Source organism: Schistocerca nitens, chromosome 10 (genome assembly GCF_023898315.1).
Source record: "Schistocerca nitens isolate TAMUIC-IGC-003100 chromosome 10, iqSchNite1.1, whole genome shotgun sequence".
Taxonomy (NCBI): domain Eukaryota; kingdom Metazoa; phylum Arthropoda; class Insecta; order Orthoptera; family Acrididae; genus Schistocerca; species Schistocerca nitens.
In genome coordinates, this window is record NC_064623.1 from 25667915 (window position 1) to 25692457 (window position 24543).

Sequence of the window (24543 nt, forward strand, 5' to 3'; positions counted from 1 at the left end):
TGACAAATTGACTGACATTTCCTGTACTGATTATCATCTGTTTATGATCAATTATCTACATTCATCCTTTATAGCTTCCGCCCTCTCTTGTTGTTACTCTTGCCACGGTACCTCATCGTACTAATACTCTACTTTCCTCTCTCTATCTCTCTCGCTCTCTCTCTCTCTCTCTCTCTCTCTCTCTCTCTCCCTCTCCCTCTCCCTCTCCCTCTCCCTCCCTCCCTCCCTCCCTCCCTCCCCCTTTCACACCCACAACCCCCCCCCAAACACTCACACACAATATTTTGTAAAGAAATTTAATTATAATTAATTAACAACAATCATTTCTTCTAGGTTAGCGCCGCCAATATTTGCCAAGTTGGAAAGTTGAAGATATACCTTAGCTCTATTTCCGGCAACCCTTATACAAGGCACAGACCTTTCGTTGGCAGTTTCCAAATTGGAGGTCTTTCACAAGAACGCTATTACTGTGCTGATTGTATTACCAGCGAGAGACAGCGACGAATTAGGAATGCAGTTAGTTACCAGCAGTTACACGACGGCGAACTTAAAAGATGTGCGTCATGTGAGTGACGTAGGGCTGTTAATGGTCCACTGTAGTGCATTACGCTTACAGAAACAGTATCTATTCAAAAAGCATTGTAGTAGTACTTTGTAAGGATAGTGCACAGGAAACTTTGGAGTGACACTGCTGTATATTTCGATCTACCAGTCTACCAGTCAACACCAAGTTTGGTAATTTGCAGTGCATCTTTGTGGATCTAGACTCGTGTACGGTCGACTGAAGCGACCGCTGTAGGTACAGACAGAGGAGCAGGAGGGTGGAGCTGGTGGCACGGTGAGCGCCCCCGTGCGCCGGTCGCCAGCAGCCAGCCCCGGTCGATGAGCAAGCTGCTGTGCTCGTGCGCGGGCCGCCGCCGCCGCAGACGCGGCTCCCCCTCGTCGTCGAGGACGCCGACACCGACGCCGCGCGCCCAGCGGCGCCGCAACTTCCCCCGCGACGACGTCCTCAGAGTTCCTCCGGCGGGTGGCCACTGGGCACCGGAGTCCAAGCGGGACCCGCAGCTGTCGCCCCGGGTCGTCCACCCGTTCCCTGACGTCGTCGCTGGCCAGGTGGGGCCATCCGACACGAGCCAACCTTCGCAACTGACTCGCCCCCAAAGTCCTCCCTCTCCTTTGGGTATCCCTCCAGAAGCTCGGGAATGCAGCCCACAGCCACCTGCAAAAACGGAACCCAGCGCGCCCACGGAGATGGAGCTGAACTCCCTGCGCTCCTCCACATCGGACGAGGGCTCGTTACCCATGGCCTCTAGAGAGAGACTGGCACGTTCTAGAGAGACGCTGCCTGTCGACCCCGACGCGGCACAGTCCGCCGTGCCGTTGGCGAGCTCCAGTCCGACGCGGGCCAGCTGCGATTCTCTGAGGAAGACTCCGCGTGGAAGCGCGAGTGCGGTAGACGATCCCTGCTGCAAAGACAGTGGCGAGGTGTGGGTCAAGATGGATCCGTCCTCGGCAGTGCTCCCGCGACGGAAAATTTCGGGAAGATCCCCAGCTACGTCTGTCGATCAAGTGTGGTCGAAGGCCGGAGCGAGGAGGCGCCTGCACGACAGTGGCACTGCCTGGTCGACAGAAGATTTCACGGGTCGAGGAGACGACGACATATGGGTCAGAGCCAAGACTTCGTCGTTGGACATGAAGCCTGTTGACACACAAGAACAAGAAATTAAGCCGGTTGTGAATGAGAGACTATCAGCTGATGGCTTGCATTCTGTTGCAGATGGCCCTGGACCCAGCTCTCAAGGGACCAAAGGAAAGAGTTTAACTATAGATCGCAGCAGTGCAGTGAAACTCAAGCCAGGAGCAAAGGAAGACAGAAGCTCTTTCCTCAACTGGCTGTGGACGCTATTCAGGAGCAAACGGAAGGATGCAAAGGATGAAACTGACCCAAGCGGCAGCAAAACTCAAAAAGAAGCTAATGCTACAAATGAAACCAGTGTTTTGCAGAGTGAGAAAAAGACTGACCAGAAAGAGAAAAAGATACTGGGAGAAGCTGCTCGCGCTGTTCTCACTGGAAGTGACTTCAGATTGATTGACGATGATGGTGGTCGTGGTGATGTGTATGAGGATGCTTGTGCCGGTGGGGTGCTTCCAGACGCTGCTAATAAAGAAGATCTAGATGACACTGTTATCAATCCAGTAATTGCCAAGAGACTAGATGACATTGATGAGGTCTTACAGGCCGCGTATGAGCGTAATATTGCATACGGAAGGTCTATCAGTATGCAGCGCCTGGAGGTTAATGCAGGCCACAAATACCAAAGAGATTCCAGAGAAAGTAGCAGGGAAGCTGATGGCGATGACAAGTCCTCAAGCCACCTCTCTTTGTGCAGAGCAGGAGAGACAACAGTACTGTTGCCAGAGGGCAACAGTTCGCACAAGTACCATGAAAAAAAAATCAGTGTGGGATCGTCATCGCCGTCCAGCTATTACAGCCATTCTCGTTCTGAATCAGAACTGACAACCGATGACGAATTTTTGGCTCTGGGTACTCCTCCACACCCGCCCAAAGTGAAGCCGTCACAGGCTGGTTACATGAGGCTGAGTGAACCGAATTTCAGCAATGCAGAATGTGCAAGGTTTAAAGTAGGACGTTTCCTCCAGCAGAGCAACGATGAGCAGTGGTTTGGGCATTCTGATCAGTCGTTAGAAGGCAAAGTGGCTGGACAGCCTGAAGCAATTAGTGGTACAGATGATGTCAGCAGCACAGCCGTACCAGATCAAGGATCTGCGGCTGTGGAGGATAAACTTATGAAGATAACTACTGGCTTTGAAGCCGGTGTTCGTGCAATTAGACAGGATATCGAGCATTGTTTGGCCTCAGCTGAGCAAGCTTCCGTAGGTGAAGCAAGTGCTGCATTTATCTCGATGGAGAGCAGTTGTCCCAAAATCTTACAACAACCTGCAGTGCCTGCCCTAGTTGTGTCTGAAGAAGCAGAAGACAACGATCGCGACCTGTGCGGTTTCACAGATGATGGTCTGGATGACATCCTGAAAACTTCAACCACCACTGAGATGGAAGCAGATGAATGGGCAGGCTTTGATCCAGCTGCATGGTCACGCGAACATGGATTTGCAGTCCCAGCAGATTCTGCTTGCTACACGAGCATCTTACCATCTGGGAAGAAGCTGGTGGACGTGAGGCAAGGCGAAGTGGAGGGTGCTGCTAGAAATGAATCCTGGGCAGACATCCAGAGGGCGCTGCAAGAGCTGGTAGATAGCCAGGACTCTGCTCTGATCCAAGAGCTCAAGAAGACACCTGAAGATGAAACACTCCTGGGACCTCTCTCAGAGGAAACAGATCTTACTATAAGAGAAGACGTATCGCCTCTGGAAACTGGAGTAATGTCTGCAGTCACCAACTCCCCAACTCCTCATCAGGTGTTAAGCGTGCAACAGGTGCAATCAAAGGATAATGACATCCCACAAACTGATGTTACTAAAATCAGCGATTTAGTGTCTACTGACGCTACAAAATCAACAGCTACGGTCAATGTCTTCCCTATGATTCACCCAGTCGAAAGTAGTGAACAGGTTCAGTCGAAGGATAATCAGAGCCTACGCAGAGAAGGTGTAACAGCTCCAAAAGACCCTTTCTGTGATTCGAATTTCGTCAAGAGAAAGGAAGAGCCAAAGGCTGGAACTCAACTAGCGTTGCAGCCACAGTTTCAGGAAGTGCCCCCTGTCACAGGATCTTCTGTTGTATCTCCAGTAATGAAAGATCCAGTAGGCTCAGAGAATGTTAAAGCCTTTTTTGATGAAACATTGGACAGATCAGAGCTACCTGTGCAGCCATCAGAAGAATTTGTCGTAGATGTAAGGTGCATCAGACAAGGAGAAGCTAAACCGTCTCCAGACAATCTGCAGTCAGTTTCTTCAGTAAACGTTTTCACTCTTTCTGATGAAACCTTAAATAATTTACGATCTGCATCTCAGAACGTGAAGAAAAGTACCGCCCTAGAACTCATAGCACCAAGTGAGGAGTTGTTTGAAGATAAGATGAAGGTGTCAGAGACTCCCTCAGTAGATTTATTGGAAGACTTGCCTGTTGCTCAAGGAAGAGCTGTCACTCAGACAGACACAATAAAAGATATAACCATTAATATGGCTCCTCGTAAGACATTGGATGCCCAAAATACAGCGTCTAGTTCGCAGCAGAAATTCATTCCTGGAGTGTTTACCGTTGACTGCACAGCTGAGCCTCACAAGGAGACTGAGGTTTGTTCCGATGTCCTCACACTTACAGAAACAGTTCCTACATTTGCTCGAGATTCTGACTGCTCAGGACTAACAAGTGTGATACCTCAAGACTCGAATTTGCAGAAGTCGTTAATTTCTTCAGAGTCAAAAGAAAATGATGACAGAGACAAAGCTGATAGCACGTCGCTAGAGAGATGTCAACAGATAGGAAGAGAGCACTTCTCATTGATAGATAAAGAGGAGCAGGATTGGTTTGGTCCTCACATAACACAGGATTCAGAAGTGTTGCAATGGAAGAAGCCCCTACTGGAGTCTGCTGGCGCCTTAGATGAAACTTACACTTCCAAAGCCATTGGTACTTTCCTTAGCGGAGATCTTGTAAAGGAGGAGGAAATCAGTATTCCAGTTAGAGCAGAGAAAACAGCTTTTGCAGAGAATTTAATGCCTGACCAATCAGATAATTTGATTAGCAAACTGGCAGATACTTCATCAGACACAGTTTGCAACATTGCTGGAGAATATGGACTTTTGAGTGCATCAGTACCCAGCATGCTGTATGAGCAGAGTCGACAAGATGTGGACAGTAAAATTGCTGATGTAGGTACTGCAGATAGAAGTATGGTTAGCCAACTGTTTGATGCCACTTGGCAAGCAGCACAAAGTGAAGAAGAAGCTGCAAATATCATGGACACACCATCTGCAGTTTCACCATCATTAATATACCAATCGAATGAAGCAGAATTTTTGTTGGATCCCATTGCTTTACCTCGCCAGCACTGTGAGAAAGCTGAGTCTTCTACAAAATCTGGGTCACCATATGATGTGTTGGAAGAATTTGTCCAAGTATCAGCATCTAACCAGATCTATAATCTGAGAGAACAATCTCATGATCTTAGAGATATTGCAGATCAGCTACTGTCTCTAAAAGAACAATCTCATTCTTCCGAAGATACCAAAAGCCATCTAAATAGTTTGAAAGAACATTCTGACGATTTTAATGACGTAGCAGGTCATCTACAGAACTCTAAAGATAAATCTAACGATTTTGGGGGTATCGTAAGACAGGATTCAGAAGGATGGCCTGTTAATGAAAAGGATCAGTCCAATACGCTCAGAATCAAAATGGGTAAGACTGTAGACACAAATAAGAAAACAACCTCTCGAGATATTTCCACAGAATCAGTATGGTTATCTTTGGACAGAAGTCTGGAAGACCTCAAAGCACCGGCTGTATCATTCCCTCCTGGTCTGTCATCAACATCTGCTCTATTGCCAAGTGTTGATCCATTACCAGATATGCAGCTGCTGGATTGTTTAGATAGTGATGACTCCAAGCGTTCTGACACAAAGAAGAACAAGATAGAAGATCCTTTCATGCCATCATATAGCATGCCCCAGAAATATGAGACCACTATGGAAAAATCTAACGATATGTTCTATGGGTCAGATGGAAGGGACGTCCTGAATACTTTAGACTCAGCTTGGTTCCCATCAGAAGATGCGTTTTTTACAGAACAATCATCTACAGATATGAGATGTGACAGTGACACGCCCAAAGATACAATGCTGCCTCCTGATAAAATCAGTGGCTCACAACAGGCAACAGATTGGTGGTCTGAGAAAGGATTTGATTCACTGAGTCCATTCAGAGAGCAAGGTTTCTCGTTCACTGGAGAAATTAAATCAGAAGCACCACAGCAATGGGACTCATATATCTGGACTGGTGAATTCCAGCCCTCGAATTCTTCCTCTTCCACTCCAACTGACATTTCTAAGACTTTTTCTGCCGACAACGCAAAAGAAGACTATGGTAAAGATCCAGATCCATTCGCAATTGCCTCTAAGGGAAGTGCCTCAGTCAACACAGCAGAAAACAAGGAACTTCAGCAGAAACAACGTGATGAGCTGTTAGATGAAAAGAACACAAAATCATCTACCCAAGCAGGTTATTCCGAATTTGGTGTGCCGAAGACAGCATTACCTTCAACAGCTACCTCACAGTCTCCAGAAGAATCACAGTATGTGGAACAGCAGAAATCGCAGTCTATTTCTGTGACTGAGCAGTCACTGTCTGATGAGTGTGCTGGATCAGTAAATAACATAGGACACAAAGCAGCAGTTTTAAAAAGCGATACCACAACATGTACCAAAAACGAAGCTACAAATGGAGATCCAGTGGACAATTACAGACCCTCATTCACAAAGAAACAAGAAATGCACGTGACTGCAGTTCCTCTGGAAATTAATCCTCCAAAACACCTCCATGTGACAGGTGACACTACTGCAGCCTCCCCATCTTCCAAAAGTGTTCATGAAGTGGAACAGAGAGAAGCTGATGATTTTCAGACTCTTGGATCAGTGGCAGAGGTCAAGGTGTCAGCAGAGGAGATTTCTGTTAGTTCTCATTCGGACTCTCCTCCTCCTCTGGTAGACGTTTCGCCACTGGACACTGCAGACAACTCAAGCCTGGCTGAAGTTCCTGGTACAGTAGTCGAGAAGCACCAACATTCTGATCACCGTGCACCACAAGTCTCTACAGCACCAGTCTCTGCTGAACAGATAGCAGCTACATCACACATCAAATCAGCAGGACCCCCTGTTTCCTGTGACCTCAATCCAGCTGAAGTAGGTGCAGATACCAGCTGTCCTAGTAATAGTGAACAGGGTATAAACAGTAAACTTGTGCATCCCGCAAAAGCAGCTTCCACAAGTGCAAAGGCGTCAAGTGCTTCATCAACCGAGAACGATGGGACCATCATCAGAACTTCAGAAAAATCATTGCAATCAGGAGACTCTCCACTAGAGACTGATAGTTACTCTGAAGATAGCGTCTTTTTGGATGATGAGGAAGGTGGAGACGTTCTGGGAAGAGCAGGCTTCATATTGCACCCCATAACAAGGCAATTGATAAGGCGTTCATCATCGGTGACATCGGAACCTCCTCTGAGTCCAACTATAGCCGTTGGTCCATTGGCTGTCACGCCAGAAAACACAGAAGTGATGCTTGTGGCAACTACAAGTGGTGGACAGGTGTTCAGAGAGGATGAGTTGAGGGAGAAGCCTCAAAGTGCACGCAAAGCAGATGCAGAAGTGAAACCTCCATCAGCTGAACGTAGAGAGTCAGTCGTTCTGGAGAAGATAACGGCACTTAAACACCACATATCCGAAGGTATTCAGCATGGCAAGGACAGTGTTTATAGCACTGAGAGGAAGCTACTGGAAAAGGTTCAGTCGTGGATAGCTCCCGCCGAGAAGCCACCGGGAAAAGAAACAGAAAAAGTTATTGTTGAAGAGGAAGATGTCGTTGAAAATAAGCAAACTGGACCAACGGCATCAGATACGTTAGAAACAGAGAGAGTAAAAAGCACTACTACTACTGTTCATGAACTGGAAAACAAGATTATTAAGCAACAAGACGAGAAAGTGGAATTATTCCAACCACCATCTCCAGGTACTTCTGGATCAGAAACCAAAAACAAAGTTGCTGGGAATCAAGATGAGAAAGTAAATCTTCCTCAGCCATCGTCTTCAGGCGTTGAGAATGAAATTGTGAGGACTGTGTATGCAGGACCAGCTCTCAAAATAGATGACACACTGCAAGCAACTTCCCCTCCAGAAGAAATAAATGTAGTTGTAGATAATAATCTCAAAGAAGTCTGTGTTGGTAATATGTTAGCATGGAACAGAGCTGCCAAAACAGAAGACAAACTGCAAGCAACTTCCGCTCCAGAAGAAAAAGGTGTAGCTCTAGATAATAATCTCAAAGAATGTTCTGTTGGTAATATGTTAAAGGAGAACAGAGCTACCATGGAAACATTTCCTCTAACTCCTGAGGGAGATACTATCATTGAAATGGAAGACTTTGAGTATGAAACAATTGTAGTAGACAGAGATCCGTTGTTAGGCCAAGAGTTCACAATTCTGGTGAAATCAAGCACTGACTCGGAACATTCCAGTTGTCATTCGAAAACTGGAGTCAGATCGCCCAAGAGATTGCAAGCACCTGATTCCAACGTAGGGACGCCAGTCTCTCCCAAAAATGAGTCACCATCCTGCCTAACAGGCCACCCCAAAAACACAGAAGCAGATAGTCACTGGACTACAGATTCTTCTAGCAGTCCAGTGGGTTCTGACCACGATATCTTCTTTGAAGACATCCCTCAGCAGTCTCTGGAGTATGGAAGCCAGACACCAAATCCATTTATGTACGAAGAAGACGGAAGTGACTTTGCGGATGTCGAGTGCGGAGACAGTTCCCGCCCTGCTACGTCATCCTCAGACGACTGGTACTTCAGCACCAGTCGGTCTGTAGATGGGGGTCTGGCTATCAGCTACGGTCCCCCATCTAATGCCAGTTCCAGAATAGACCTCAGGAAGCTGGATACCACGGATACTACTCAACAAGGGACCTGTGCTAAAGAGAATGATACGAAGGGGGAAGACGACATTCTCCATGCGTCACATCTACAAGTACCTGTAAATACTCACAAACAAGGTTTTCTGGAAGTACAACATGTAGACCTTAAACCACTTAGCGGCGAAGTGTCCCCCGGTGGCAGATCTTGTGCATCCTATGACGGGCCAGATTACTATGACATCGAGAAGCGGATCGATAGCGTCCTGAAAAGAATCGATGCTCTTCAGGAATCTGACCCAACATTTCGTGAAACCGATAGTGGTACGAGTGGGACCAACCCATTCGACATGAGTGAGGACGAGTGGCTGTGCATGCAGTCTGGAGTGCCACAGGAAGGATTTGCGGAACTGCCAGAGGAGCCGACTGTAGAGGGCTGCGGGAGCACTGTCGAAGAGGATCGACGCTTCCTCGAAGAGACGTACCTGAATACCGGAAAGAAGTCCGGTCGACTCCAACGAGTCTGCACGAGACAAAATTTGGATGGAAAAGAAGATCTTGATGCCGATCCATTTTCCGATGTAGCTGACCGCTATATACCCTCATCTGGGTCTGTGCTATCATCAGCCAGCAGTATACCAGAAGCTAGTTCAGATTCTGGCAACCAGGACAAGAACAGCAGCAGTAATCCATTCCTCCAGACAATCTACGAGAAGGGACTACTGTCACAGTCAGCATTATCTATTGATTTGCCCAACCCATTCCTATACACAGAGGCAGAAATTAGGGAACAGCTGAGGAGGGCTGGGTTCTCCAGCGAGGAGGAGATTTTCCCACTGTCTCCGCCTGGAGGCACCGTTTCTGAGGCCAGCTCTGGAGTCGCTGGTGACAGATCCTGCTCTCCAGACAGCAGCTCCAGTGACAGCAGTGACGGGACGTTGGTTCAAGACCCTCTCCCTGTGCTCCCAGTACCGACACAGGAGATGCTGTTGCCAGACAGGAGCCCTGATACTAGGACGCTAACTCTCGAGGACGTTTCAGCCCACAAAGAAACTGAATCAATAGAGAGAGATGTGGACAGTGGGAGGTCTTCCAGAGAAGCAGGAGGAGTAATGAAAGGTAGAACTGAGGAATCTGCTAGAGGAGCAGGGATTCAGGACGTGAGGAGTATGAATCTCCCAGATGTAGTATCCAAAGAGGTCGATATAAATCCAACCACGGATTACAGAGGTTTCCAGAAAGAACCTTCATCAGATCTAGAGAAACGTCAGATTGCGAGTGGTTTGCCCCGTCAGGTTCGTGCGCCAGTTGACGTCGATCCTAGCAAGTTAGCCGTTAGAGTGAGCGGCTTAAGTGTTCGAACTGAAACAGGATTGCAGGCTCCTTCCAGGTTCTCTGTGTCTTTGGCTGTGCAAGACCCGAGTCTTCAACAAGTGGGAAGTACTTTAGAAAGTCACAGTTGTGTTTTTCCAGCTGATTACAAACCGTGTACTAGCGTTGATAATAGTGCGAAAGAGAATTTCCAGTGTCGACTGCCGAAGGACCCAACAGAAAGTGTGGTTACCGAGTTGCCGGACTTAGTAGGTACCGTGTGTAGTGCTGTGGCCGAGGGCGGCAGTCAAGGTGGTGGTGGTGGTGGTGGTGGTGGTGGTGGTGGTGGTGGTGGTGGTAAACCATTATTACCACTGGACCCGGACGGGACGTCGACACAGCAACAAGTACTGCGAGAGGGAACAACGAACGAAACGTCGAACGACGGAAGCCAGCAGGACGATGGAGGTTTGTGCTTGAACTGTATACGGTGTGTTGTGTGTCCCACACGGCATGGAGTGCCAAAAGAAATGAAAATATTTCCTACTAACATGTACCCTACGTAGTTAGAAAGCCGTGTGCCTCTGCATGTTGCCTCGCCGCTGACACTCAAATTAAAATCCGTTTAACATGTTCTGTATTTGCATCAACACACAACACATCTGCACCAAAGTGTTCTGCAGTGGGACTTTTTTACGGTACCGTGTTTGAAGGTTTCCTTCCGTTCCTGTTGTGTTCGTAGAGGGAAAAGATTGTCTGTATGACTGTTTGTGAGTTGTGATTACTCTACTTTATAAAATTGTTGAGGCTTTCGTGGCCACTTGTTGACAAACTGCCTATTGGCTTCTGTCTCGGGTTCTTCGGCCGACGTTCATCTAATGATTTTTCTGACGTTTCGCCAGCACGAGTGGCTGGCATTGTCAAAGCTTCACCACCGGCAATGGAGGGTGAAGCTTTGACAATGCCAGCCACTCGTGCTGGCGAAACGTCAGAAAAATCATTAGATGAACGTCGGCCGAAGAACCCGAGACAGAAGCCAATAGGCAGTTACTCTACTTTAATTTCACAGTCTCTGCGGGGTGGGTGGAGAGAAAACTGAAAAAGATTCGTAAATTCTCACTGGAAGACGTTCCGCGCCAACTTTTCATGACGGATTTCGTCCACTTTTACGGTACATGCAGGGCTTGGCCAGAAATTAGTGACAGATGTGAGGGGTCCAGATGCCAAACGTTTCTTATCATTTTGATAAAAGGCTAAAAATGGCTCTGAGCACTATGGGACTTAACATCTGTGGTCATCAGTGCCCTAGAACTTAGAACTACTTAGCCCTAACCAAAGGACATTACACAATTACACACATCCATGCCCGAGGCAGGATTCGAACCTGCGACCGTAGCGGTCACGCGGTTCCAGGCTGAAGCGCCTAGAACTGCACGGCCACACCGGCCGGCCTTTTGATAAAAGACTTGAAAACGAAAGGAAAAGGAAAAGTTGGGACTGCAAATAAATTTTCAGGAAGGCATTATAACTACGGCTTACGCGAGAACTTCCTACATAAAAGTAGATACTGTTATTATTTTTTAATTGATGATTTACACGTGCTGATGTGACATTCATTATAAAAACAGGAAAAATGTAATTTTCTTGGCATTTGCACTCGCTATAAGCGCCACAGTTTTACCTGTACAGTTAATTACAATATCCTTTTAAAAATTTATTTGTAGTGTCCTTCTGGACGCGGTAAGCACAACCCTTCGTCGGAAATTTATCTGAAAGCCTTAATTTTCCTTTGCGTTTCCTTCCCAAACCTTTTTATGAAAATTAATGACCATAAATAATTAAAAAACATTAAGTATTATTTCGGTTTATTTGCAGTGTAGGTGAGGTAAAAATAGAAAACAAAAATAGCTTCCGCAGAGGGATTCTACGCTACGACCTTCCGAGTAGCTTTCCGTACTCTTCCCGCTTCACCGACCGCTTCCTGGAACTTAGCCCAACATCGGTGGCTAATGCCTCGCAATAACGCGCACCAAAGATACAGGGTGTATCAAAAAGAATTACCGATTTTTAAAAAAATCATAACTATTATGTTATTTGAGACAAGGTTTGTGGTTCATTTCTCTTTGCAGAGAACACTGTTACAGGAAGCACGTATCTCGATATGCTTGAGAACTTTCTTTTCCCATAGCTGGAGACTGATCCGAACAACTTCGTTTACCAACACGATGGGGCACCGTCACACTGGCTTCTGGAAGGAATGCTGAACGATGGAACTGTCGCACTGGACCAAATGATTCAGCCCTACATTATTGGCCTCCAAGGTCACGGGACCTGACTGTGCCTGATTATTTCTTGTGGGGGTTTATAAAACACTATGTGCCTCTGTTATCAACAACAATGAATAACATGAGACGTAGCATAACAGCAGCTGTGGAAGCTGTAACTCAAGACATGCTCGCTGCAATGTGGGTACAATTTAAATGCCGCATTGTCATATGCCGTGCATCTCAAAGGGGACATATTGAACACCTATGAAAAGGTATGAAAAACAACTTTTTGAGTTTTCCGTTCATGAAAAAACAAAATTCATTGTATATGTTAATTAGTTTCAGAAATATAGACGCGCCAAATCAGATGATTCTTTTTGATACAACATGGGCTGTTTTTTTCCAAACTCTTGGCCATTTGGAGTTTAATCTACACAAATTTGGACGAAATCGGTGATGACGAGTAGGCGCGCTCCCATTGTAAGAAACTGTGGGTTTTGAAAAACACATTCTGCAAAAAAGAACGTTTTATTGGTGATTTTAGTTGTATTGGCATTGGACCCTGACCTAAGACGTGTGTTTGATGTTTCATTTCCCTGTGCTCCAGACATTTTCAGAAGATGTAAAGACTTCGTGAGTTACTTTAGCAATGCAAACAAGCTCAGCCAGCCAAACTGTTTGTAAGTACATGTGAGATGTTGCCTTGCTCTTTTTTACCCACAACCTGTTTCGACACCTATGAGTCACCCACCACCTATGGATCATATTTTCAATTCTGTAAAATACCATAACAAATTCTGATTCGATTTTTATCGTAAGCGCAAAGCTTTAACATGTGCATCTGTTTTGTTGGGATTGCTCACTTGTATGTGCTTGGGTTTTACTGGACAGCATTTTTTGACCTGACATGCATTCAGTTTAATCCAAAAGTATATTTCTTTGTTCAAGAGTAAATGTTTTTGTATCATGTTTGCAGTACTAACATTACTGGAGGCTTTGTCATAGTCTGCGTCCTTGGTGTACTTTGTTGCATGAAATTCTGCATCCTGTTTGTTGGCTCCTTTTACCTCTCCACTGTTACGCTGTATCTCGCTTTTTGAATAACAAGATGAGTTTAGGAAGACTTACGACGCCAAGCTAACTGTACTGTGCTGTGGTACGGCATTCACACAAAACCAGTTGCTTCCCAAGGAAAGACATTACTTTGCAGATGAACACGTTGTCAAGTGCGAAGGGCGTAACAGTACACCAGTCTGCAAGAGACAAGATTTAAGTGTTATACCGTCACGTGAACAGTGCAAACAGAATATATGCACGTGTTGTAGTTTTAGGCCTACAGTAAAAATACTATGAAAGTTTTGAATCACATTTTTAGACAAATAAAACGGAGACTCCAGAAGATTACTCACATTTGTTGTGATATGTGTAGGTGATCAAAGACAAAAAAGAAAAAGGACTGCAGAAGACATTGCCTCTCTAAACATCGCACATTTAGATGATACTCCTATTATTAGAAGTCTCCTGACATTTTAGCTTTAGTACATTACGTATGTTTTTGGATAGGGTCCACCTTTAGCTAAACACAATTTTGTTTTTTAACCCAAACATGTTTCACTGCAGTTGCAGCATCTTCAGTGGGCTTTTATTTTTCATCTGTTAAAAATAAAGAATGTTCTTTACTGTTTGCATACATGTAACTATTAGTTTTAAAATCGTAATTACAGATATTTGAAAAAACACATATATAGTGAATTCATACCTGTTTACCACATGGTGTGGTTTTTCTGATGTGTTGCGTTTCTACAGTGACTGTTTTGTTCCACAGTTTGTCATCTGCACCTCCTTACACCTTAAAGTAGATAAATTGTGTAAGCCAAAATTACGATTTGAAAATTGTTATTTCTGTGCCTGAAGTCAAACACTATATACATAGAGTTGTCACTGCCACTGTTTCAACGCTTACCAGCTGTAAAAACAAACATGGCGGGCAGTGGAACAGTTGAATGTGTAAAAACAAGATGGCTGACATTGGAACAGTTGAAGGTGTTCCTGGCGTACTGTTAATGTGTAAGAAACCGTTATCGTTCTTTCTAAAGGGCAATAATGGTATGTTACCTGTTAAGTGTCTCCTGCGCGTGGTGTAAACTGCACTGATCAGACCTGAGACCTATTGCGACTGGCATGTCGCCATCCCTGCAGCTGCTACCGACAGTAGGTGAATACCGCTATTTTTTTTTTATTCAGACAGCTCCTCATTTAACTTAAGACAAATCAGAGGAGGTACTGGTAACCGAACCCCGGTCACTCTGTAGGGAAGGCTACCACGCCGACCAATGTGCCACTTAGAGGCTCTGGTGTTAATTGTAATTTCTTGACAATGTACTAATGCTCATACGTAACTGTGAATTGCACAGTACTGGAAGAATAGCTACAAAGCCGAAAGTACAGTAATGTATTCAGGATGAAATAAAATAATAATCTAATAGCGAAAACATTACCAATTAGACGGTTTCGTTTTGTTTAGAAGAGACAGCTGAAATGGCAACAAGAGATTCGTCTCAACATGTGCGGTGTCTTTGTTCACGCGTCATGTCAGCTGCAGCGTTTCAGCGTTTCTGTTACGGTATCAGTCGCACTGCGCTTTTCGCTTCACATCTGTCACGTCCAACGTAAGTTTTTCTACAAGTGGATCCCCCGCCCGTGAGTAGTTTTCCTGTATATATTGTATGGGTGCAAGCAGTACCTGTGGTAAACTTCAGTTTCGCAGAACCGTGCCACAGGATCTCAGTTCACCACTTGCCTTCTACATCTACACACGTTCTCCGCAAGCCATCGTACGGTGCGTGGCGGAGGGTACCCTGTACCACTACTGGTCATTTCCTTTCCTGTTTCACTCGCAAATAAAGAGAGGGGAAAACGGCTGTCTATACACCTTCGCACAACCCCTAATTTCTCTTATCTTCTCGGTCCTTACGTCAAATCTGTGTTGGCGGCAGTACAATTGATCGGCAGTTATCCTCAAATGCCGGTGCTCCAAATTTTCTCAGTAGTGTTAGTCTAAAAGAACGGCGCCTTCCCTTCAGGGATTCAAATGGCTCTGAGCACTATGGGACTTAACATCTACGGTCATCAGTCCCCTAGAACTTAGAACTACTTAAACCTAACTAACATAAGGACATCACACAACACCCAGTCATCACGAGGCAGAGAAAATCCCTGACCCCGCCGGGAATCGAACCCGGGAACCCGGGCGTGGGAAGCGAGAACGCTACCGCACGACCACGAGATGCGGACTTTCAGGGATTCCATTTGAGTTTCCGAAGCATTTCCGTAATACTTGCGTGATGTTCAGCCCATCGGCAAAATATCCAGCAGCCCGCCTCCGAACTCCTTCGATGTCTTCCTTCAATCCGACCTGGTACGGATTCCAAAAACTCGAGCAAAACACAAGAACGGGTCGCACCAGTGTCCCATATGCGCTCTCCTTCACAGCAGAACCACAGTTTCCTAAAATTCTCCCAGTGAACCGAAGTCGACCACTCGCTTTCTGTACCACAGTCCTCAGATGCTCGTTCCAACGTTAGGCTCAGATATTTAAACGACGAGACTGTGTTCACATGGTTCAAATGGCTCTGAGCACTATGGGGCTTAACTTCTGAGGTCATCAGTCCCCTAGAACTTAGAACTACTTAAACCTAACTAACCTAAGGACATCACACAAATCCATGCCCGAGGCAGGATTCGAACCTGCGACCGTAGCGGTCGCCCGGTTCCAGACGAAACAAATATCGTCCGCACTGGCGGAATGTTACGTGATACCACGTAGTTATACGTTTGTGACTATTACAGCGCCATCTATCACAAAACGAAAAAAGTAGTCCAACTAAAACACTCATATTTCTTTACGTACTACATGAATATGTAATAAAAATGGGGGTTCCTATTAAAAAAAAAAAACGCAGTTGATAACCGTTGGACCTATGGCAGCGCCGTCTAGCGGGCCAAACATAGCGCCATCTGGTTTCCCCCCTCAAGCTAGACGAGTTTCGTTCTTTGTACTTTTTTCGTTTGATGCTTATTTCGTGAGATATTTGGCCCGGTCACTGTCAATGAACCACCCTGTATAAGGGGGTGATCAAAAAGTTTCGTTTGTGGCCTTTGATGTAGCGTATATGCACCACAGCGCGACTCTGATGCAGGTATATAAGCACCGAGTTGTGGGCAAAGAATTAGTGCGGAATTTGTGCCGTAAATGTGGAAACATGAACAATGGCGGCGTTATTACCATATGCTTGCCGGCCGGTGTGACCGAGCGGTTCTAGGCGCTACAGTCTGGAACCGTGCGATCGCTACGGTCGCAGGTTCGAATCCTGCCTCGGGCATGGATGTGTGTCATGTCCTTAGGTTAGTTAGGTTTAAGTAGTTCTAAGTCCTAGGGGACTGATGACCTCAGCAGTTAAGTCCCATAGTGCTCAGAGCCATTTGAACCATATGCTTCCAAAGAGGAGCAACGTGATGTTACCCTTTCCTTGGCCGCCGAAGGACAAACACCGGCAGAGATCCAACGGAGAATGAGGAATGCAGCATGTCTGTCGAAAACCCGGAAAACTGCGACAAGGGATGCTACTGCTTCATAATATCGCAGAAGTTACGCCAACTCTACTCTGAGACACCTCTCGCCATGCGATTACGACGACTTAAGGAAGGCCCCTTAAGGAAGGCCCTGCAGCAGGCAGTTGCAGACTTCTTCACGCAGCAGAACGCGGTGGCCTAACCAAACGGAGATGTTCAACCTGGTGTGTCGATACGGTTATTGCCTCAATGTCCAGGGTGATTTTGGCTGTTTGGCATACCTATTATGGACCGCGCCGCCCGCGAGCGGAAACTTTTTGACCGCCACTTATATGAAGTACGTACTACGGAGATGCAGTTAGGATCCCTAAGGCCTTGAAGGCGTACTGGCGACTGAAGGTGGAAACCACATAACTATTATCCTTAGTGCTTGGTTTTGTGCGATCAGTACTTTGTTTCTAAGTGATTGCTTACGCTAAAAAATAATTCCGTAAGACATTATTAGAAGGTGGAATGAATTTGTAAAATTCTTCTCGGGTATGCAGCCGGATCATGACGTCTTCAAGACTCACCCAGGGACACAGAATGCAATATGATGCGACACAAATGGTTGCCCCTGCATCTCGATATTGGGACTGTATTTTAAAAGAATCAATAGAGATTCGTTTATCTGACAATCTTATTAATAGAGACAAGGGCTATCTTTTATGTAAGACTTGGGACCCGGTGTTATCCGACATTAAAAAACAACGGTCTGCGTCTCAATCGTCGGAATAGAATTTTTTTAAATTTTCTTTTATTTTTGACAGCGATATCTCGATTTCGCCTCTTTCCACCACCGGCGGCGCGGCATGTTTACTGCACTAGAGGGCAGCTACGGCACCTTCTCGCGCACGCGTTGTGGGTCTTCTGCGGCCTATATAGGGGCTGCCGCTTGCGCTGGGAAGTCAGTTCCGGCGAGATCGTGCACCAGCGCTCTCACCTGATGATGGCGGACAGTTGGACCGCAGAAATATTGTGTCTTGAAGACGTCATGATCCGGCTGCATACCCGAGAAGAATTTTATCAATTATTACGCCGGGAAAGCCTTCGTAGTCACGGTGGAATGAATTGTTTGAGTAGCTCTAAGATGTGCTCCTTCCAGTACAAATTCTCATCAGTATGTACAACTACAAATTTGGAGTATTCTGCTGTGTTGACTGACTCACTTTCATGTCCTGTATCAATTGTTCATGTGACTCTATTGTACAAAAACGAATATATTACGTTTTATGAAAATGTAGGGAGAGTCTGCTTTCAGAGGAACACTAAAAATTTCTTTGGAAAACATCATTAACAATTTATTCTGTCGCTTTCTTCCTAATGGTATGCATTGTAAGACGAGTATCGTCTGCAGAAATCACCAGCTGTACTTGAATGTTAAGTGCTTGTTCAGATATATAACGAATAGAAATAGACCCGAAGTTGAACCCGTCGTGTATAATGTTGAGTAACTCTCAGGCTAAAGTTTTTACTTCGTGTATACACAATGGCAGCATCCCAACCTGCTGGAACAAGGCAATCATAATCTTACAAACTTAAGAAGGGAAGTATTCACGATCTGAAGAACTACCGCCCCATTAGCTTACTTTCTGTTATATATAAAGTGTTCACTAAAGTACTGGTAAGCCGCATTAAAATGGTGGTGGAGACTGCACACCCCATAGAACAAGCTGGATTCCGCAGTGGTTTCAGTACAATTGACCATATAAAAACACTGCGTGAGGTAATCAGTCGAGCCAATGAGTATGAAATGCCACTATGCGTAGCCTTCGTTGACTTCGAAAAAGCCATTGATTCTGTCAACCACACTGCAGTCATACAAGCAGTGGCCGAGCAAGGAGTGGAAACAAACTATATAAACATATTGTGCAACATTTATGACACGTTTGTAGCATCTATCAACATAGGAAAAAACAAGTGCGAATTTCCCATTGGAAAAGGAATAAAGCAGGGCGATCCTATATCTCCCAAGTTATTTATAGCAGTTCTTGAGATGGCTATGTGCAAAATTATTTGGAACAACAGGGAATAGGGATAAAGGCTCACCAACCTGAGATTTGCTGACGATATACTGGTCCTAGCTAACAGTAAGATGGAAATGCAGTCCTCAATAAAAGACTTAACAGATCGCTGTCAGGAAGTTGGACTTAAAATAAATCACTCTAAAACTAAGGTTATGCATAATAAGTGGGCAGCTGCAGGACAAGAAACACTGAACGGCAATATCCTTAACTATGTTACAGAATACGTTTATCTGGGGCAATTAATTGACACAAAAGGGGATTTGAAACCTGAAATTTTTCGTCGAATTAAACTGGATTGGAGGGCTTACGGAAGGAATGCAACAGTTTTCAAATCTAACACGCCAGTCTACTTAAAGAAGACAGTTTTTGATCAGTGTGTATTACCGGATTTAACGTACGGGTGTGAAACTTGGGCTTTAAATGAATTTTTCAACACGAAACTCAGAACTGCTCAGAGAGCTATGGAAAGGTCAATGTTAGGTCTCACTAAAAAAGATCGACAGAAAAGTGAAGACATTTGTGCAATAACAGGAGTACAAGATATTATAGTACGGGTTAAGACTCTAAAATGGCAGTGGGCAGGACATATTGCACGAACGAAGGATGGAAGATGGACAAAATCAGTTTTAGAGTGGAGTCCCAGAGAAAAACGAAGACCACCTGATCGCTGGGATAAGGAACTCAGGAAAGTTGCGGGCTCAACTGGCAGAAGAGAGCAGCAGACAGAGATGCATGGAAAAACCTCTTAAAATGTATTTAATAACTTAAAGAGGCTACATCTTGTATAGATTGAATTAGCTGAACAATAAATAAATAAATCAATAAAAACTCTCAGGTATCAGCCCCGGTAAATCGTCAAACCCCGCCGAAGTTTTTGATAGGTCATAATAGAAGAGCCGTTGATTAAAAGACAGCTGGTTAAGTAATATAACAGTCCATACCGTACATCTGAATCTGACTTCAGCTGCGATCCCTATGGTCAATACTTTACGCAAGAAACAATATACGTAAGTAATTCTAGGGTCATTCTAAAAGTAAAGAACGTTTCGATCTGAAGAGCCGCATTATTAAAATGCAAAATGCAAGCTAATCTTTTTCTGCAAAAAATATAATCGGTGTTAGTGGCACTTGGCGTCGCCATTACTAACCCACCATAAGACGGAAAGATGCAGAATGGGCCTCTGATGGTTCGCTGGGACTGAAGAAGGTGCAAATGGGATGCGTGAGTTGAACAACATCCAAAAGGAGGGCTTCTCTGACAGTTCCACGTGGTTGTGTGAACCTTCTGTGCGTTCTATGCCAAGTGACCAGAAACTATGTAGAACACCTGAAGCATTTAAAACCACCACCTTAATTTCCTTTGCTTTTTTTTTAACACGTTTTTATTAGGTCGCTTTCTTGTTGTTCATCTGTTCGGTACAAATTTTGCAACCGATTTGAAACTAACGTCCGGATGAGCTAGAAACTTCAAACTTTGAGATAGTCCAGAGCGCAAAACGAACTCACTTTCTCGTCCGTTGTGTGGCGGAGGGTACTTCGTGTGCCACCACTATTTCTCCCCTTTCCTGTTCCATTCGCGAACGCTAGCGAGCGTCTATGTGAGTTCGACTCTTAATTTTTTACATTCGCCGTCTTTTCGCCAGATGTGCTTAGGGGGAAGCAATATATTGGTTTACTCATCTAAAGTGAAACTGAAATAAACTTGAAATTTACCACTTATCTCTGTTGTAATCTCACCAGAATGTTTGAAATCGATTGAAAAATTTCACACACACCAAAGTAAAATAACAAAAAGTAATTATTTAAATAAAAACTTTCTAAAAAAACACTTCTCGAAACGGACTGAAAACTATGAAATGATTTTACACAGCTCCTTACAGATTCCTAAACTGATACAGATAGTCCTGAAAATTAGTGTTTGCGAATTTGTAACAGCTATGATAATACTTGTAAAATTTAAAACGTAAAACGGGGGGCACATGCAACCGATACTAGTAAGCAGTGTAGAGAGGAACCGCCTGTGCGAGCAATCGCACTGTAGTTCCTATCACTTGCAGTGCAATAAAATTGTTAGTACCTTAGATGTACTATTCGTGTATCAGTTATCTACTACATGCGCCCCCACGTTTTTCGTTTTGTATTTTACAAGTATTGTTATAGCTATTAAACAATCACAAGGTGAAATTTTCAGGGTTGGTTGTATGGGGCTAGGAGAAAATCATTATTTCGTGCTTTTTAGTCTGTTTAGAAAACGTTTTCGTATTAATGCAGTCTCGAAAACTTTCGAGCAGAGGGGCTACGAAAGCTTGTGGAGCTCTACGACAGGTATTTAGCTTTAAAAAGCGACTACATAGAAATCAGAATTTTTGTAAAAACTCTTTTCTTTCATTATCTTTCCCCACAGTCATTTAATGAACAAAGTAAGAGCATATGGACTATCAGACCAATTGTGTGATTGGATTGAAGAGTTCCTAGATAACAGAACGCAGCATGTCATTCTCAATGGAGAGAAGTCTTCCGAAGTAAGAGTGATTTTAGGTGTGCCGCAGGGGAGTGTCGTAGGACCGTTGCTATTCACAATATACATAAATGACCTTGTGGATGACATCGGAAGTTCACTGAGGCTTTTTGCTGATGATGCTGTGGTATATCGAGAGGTTGTAACAATGGAAAATTGTACTGAAATGCAGGAGGATCTGCAGCGAATTGACGCATGGTGCAGGGAATGGTGATTGAATCTCAATGTAGACAAGTGTAATGTGCTGCGAATACATAGAAAGACAGATACCCTTATCATTTAGCTACAATATAGCAGGTCAGCAACTGGAAGCAGTGAATTCCACAAATTATCTGGGGAGTACGCATTAGGAGCGATTTAAAATGGAATGATCATATAAAGTTGATCGACGGTAAAGCAGATGCCAGACTGAGATTCATTTGAAGAAGGCAATCCGAAAACAAAGGAAGTAGGTTACAGTACGATTGCTCGCCCACTGCTTGAATACTGCTCACCAGTGTGGGATCCGTACCAAATAGGGTTGATAGAAGAGATAGAAAAGATCCAACGGAGAGCAGCGCGCTTCGTTACAGGATCATTTAGTAATCGCGAAAGCGTTATCTAGATGATAGATAAACTCAAGTGGAAGACTCTGCAGTAGAGACGCTCAGTAGCTCGGTACGGGCTTTTGTTGAAGTTTCGAGAACATACCTTCACCGAAGAGTCAAGCAGTATATTGCTCCCTCCCACGTGTATCTCGCGAAGAGACCGTGAGGATAAAATCAGAGAGATTAGAGCCCACACAGAGGCATACCGACAATCCTTCTTTCCACGAACAATACGAGACTGGAATAGAAGGGAGAACCGATAGAGGTACTCAAGGTACCCTCCGCCACATACCGTCAGGTGGCTTGCGGAGTGTGGATGTAGATGTAGAAACGCTTGGAGGAACACACGTTCTTTACTTTTAAAATGGTCGACGTGTTTCTGTCATTGTTTTAGGAAGTTAAAGAATTCCTATCGTACTTGATTTGAAAAAAGAAAGGGGAGCGTTGGTCCTTCCGGCATATTCATCGGGTAGGTTCGTTGCGCGCACTGCCAAGTCACGTGCAGAGAAATGTTTCCGTTAGCAGGAACGGAAGCATGGTAGAGTATCGGATGGTAGGATGGGATTGGTATTTTCTGCAGTAAGCTACGTGCTTTAGGGGGAAAAGATGCTCCGTGCATGACGTGGTTAAAGTGTGGACAATTTCGAACAGAATACGTCGCTTAAACGTACGCCCTTTTCTAAGGGTTAGAGCTGTTCGGGGCGACTAAGAGTTGGAACAGCGAAGACTCTTGCAGAAGCCCGTTACATAAGACTGGGAGATTGCGCCATTTCTCAGAAATTTGCGCGAATCTTCAGAGAGTGCAAAATAGTGTTGGCAGTGAAGTGTGGCCCGGCGCGGAATGTTTGGGAAATCAGTTAAGGCCACTCGCGCTGGCTGACAGTCAAGATATATTTAAGCTGATGATGGAAGCGCTTGGCAGGGACACACAGATCTATGGTGGCGGCCGGCAGCAAAGCGTTTGCCGATACGCAAGTTGTACGCGTCAGGGTGTGCACTGGCAAAAGACGACGAGTTCAGACAACACTATCAGGACACAGTGCCGCTTAGTCTACACTGCACGACAAAAAAAGCGAAGGGGGGAGGGGGAGGACTGTATGTGATGTTATTTCAGAGATCACAGACTCGAGTGCAGTTTGGAAAGAGCTTGGCACCATGCTCTCGCTCACCAGTACGGCGTTGCACCGCCTCTTGCCTGGATGACAGGTGCTCTCATTCAGTTTGGCAGAGCGTCGTGAAGCCGTTGTCTCCTGTCCTGAGCCAAGCTGGTCGACCGGATGATGGCGCCCGAACGGAGAGTAGACGTGCGAGCTGGTCCCAGGTGTGTTCTGTCGGGGACAGATACGGCCACCGTGGTGGCCAGGGAGTACCTCGGAATCACGCAGCCAGGTCACAGAGACACGTGCCGCGTGTGGAGCAGCACCGTCGCGTTGAAAAATGCTACCACGGTGCTGTCGCGTGGGAGGTGGCACAAGAGGACACGCCATGTCCGTGCTGTCAGGAGTTCCCTCAAACACTGCTAGCCGTAACCTCGAGTCAGACCCGATGGCTGCCCACACCGTGGCATCAGGAACAACATTGACAGAATGGGACATCCCTCCAGGTCGCCACCATGCTCACCATGTGTACATATCCGAAGAACATCTCTGTCCGACCATGGTCTTTTTTTTTCAGGTAGTGTATGCTTCGGAAAAGTTTCACCATCATTAGTGGGTCAGCTTTATTTTCTGTCGAATAACAGCAAATATGATGGTGGTAGGACTGAGACGCCCGTTAAACCCGCTGGACAGAACTTGTAATAGGATTGTGGAAAGGGCCAAAGATTGAGGTCAGTTTCTCCTTCTAATTGTCATTTATTGCAATTTAATAATCTTTACAACCAAAGCGGCACATAGCCGGACCTTTACCGAATGCAACTCTTTTCACGGCTGAAGGGCTCCAAACAAGAAATCTTAACAAATCAACAAGATAAAAATCCAATTAAGATAGCAATGAAATAATTTAAAAAGAAAACCAGCAAAAATATGCAAAGTGCAATACAAATGGCTGAGGGCCACAATTAAATTTCCGAATTTTAGAATATATTACCATAGACTTTTAAAGGCAGAAGGCCAGAATGTTTAACAACAATCAATCTTAAAAATCAACAAGATTAAAAGGCAATTAAAGAGACAAATAAAATAAATTTAAAAAAAGGTATCACGGCTACGTGGGAAGCCTTAAGGCTAAGCAGATAGAACATACACATGCAAAGTGCACTACCAAAGGCTGAAGGCCACAATTAAGTTTCAAAATTTTAAAATATGTTACCATAATCTTTTAAAGGGAGAAGGCCGCAATGTTTAAGCTTGAAAGATAAATTTAAAAATTAATTTTGCAAAATTTTAAAAAAATTAAAAAATACCCATAAGCCTTGAATTTAAAGTAGCTGACAACAGATACTTAAACACCGGTGTTCACTGAGAAGCCTCCAGGGAGGTCGGTCTGCCCTCGTTCACTTAGGCGAGACAGGTGATGAGCCCAACTATACTTGATCAGTCGGAACCCAACCAGGGAACGGCCACGGACCGACCGACACAACGACTTCTTTCCCGTCAATCAGCACATGAGA

The 24543-nt window shown here is 45.0% G+C and overlaps 1 protein-coding gene across 2 annotated transcripts in view; it reads left to right on the forward strand.

The window, feature by feature from the left end:
- Nucleotides 1–1236: 1236 nt before the first annotated feature.
- Nucleotides 1237–24543, forward strand: part of LOC126210576 (uncharacterized) — a 71396-nt gene continuing 48089 nt past the window's right edge. For both annotated transcript variants that reach the window (XR_007540707.1, XM_049939839.1), the window contains exon 1: nt 1237–10390. Coding sequence is in view for 1 of the 2 variants with exons in the window: in XM_049939839.1 (XP_049795796.1) it covers nt 1252–10390 (9139 nt within the window). In the remaining variant the exon portion in view is untranslated. The remainder of the gene's footprint in view (nt 10391–24543) is intronic.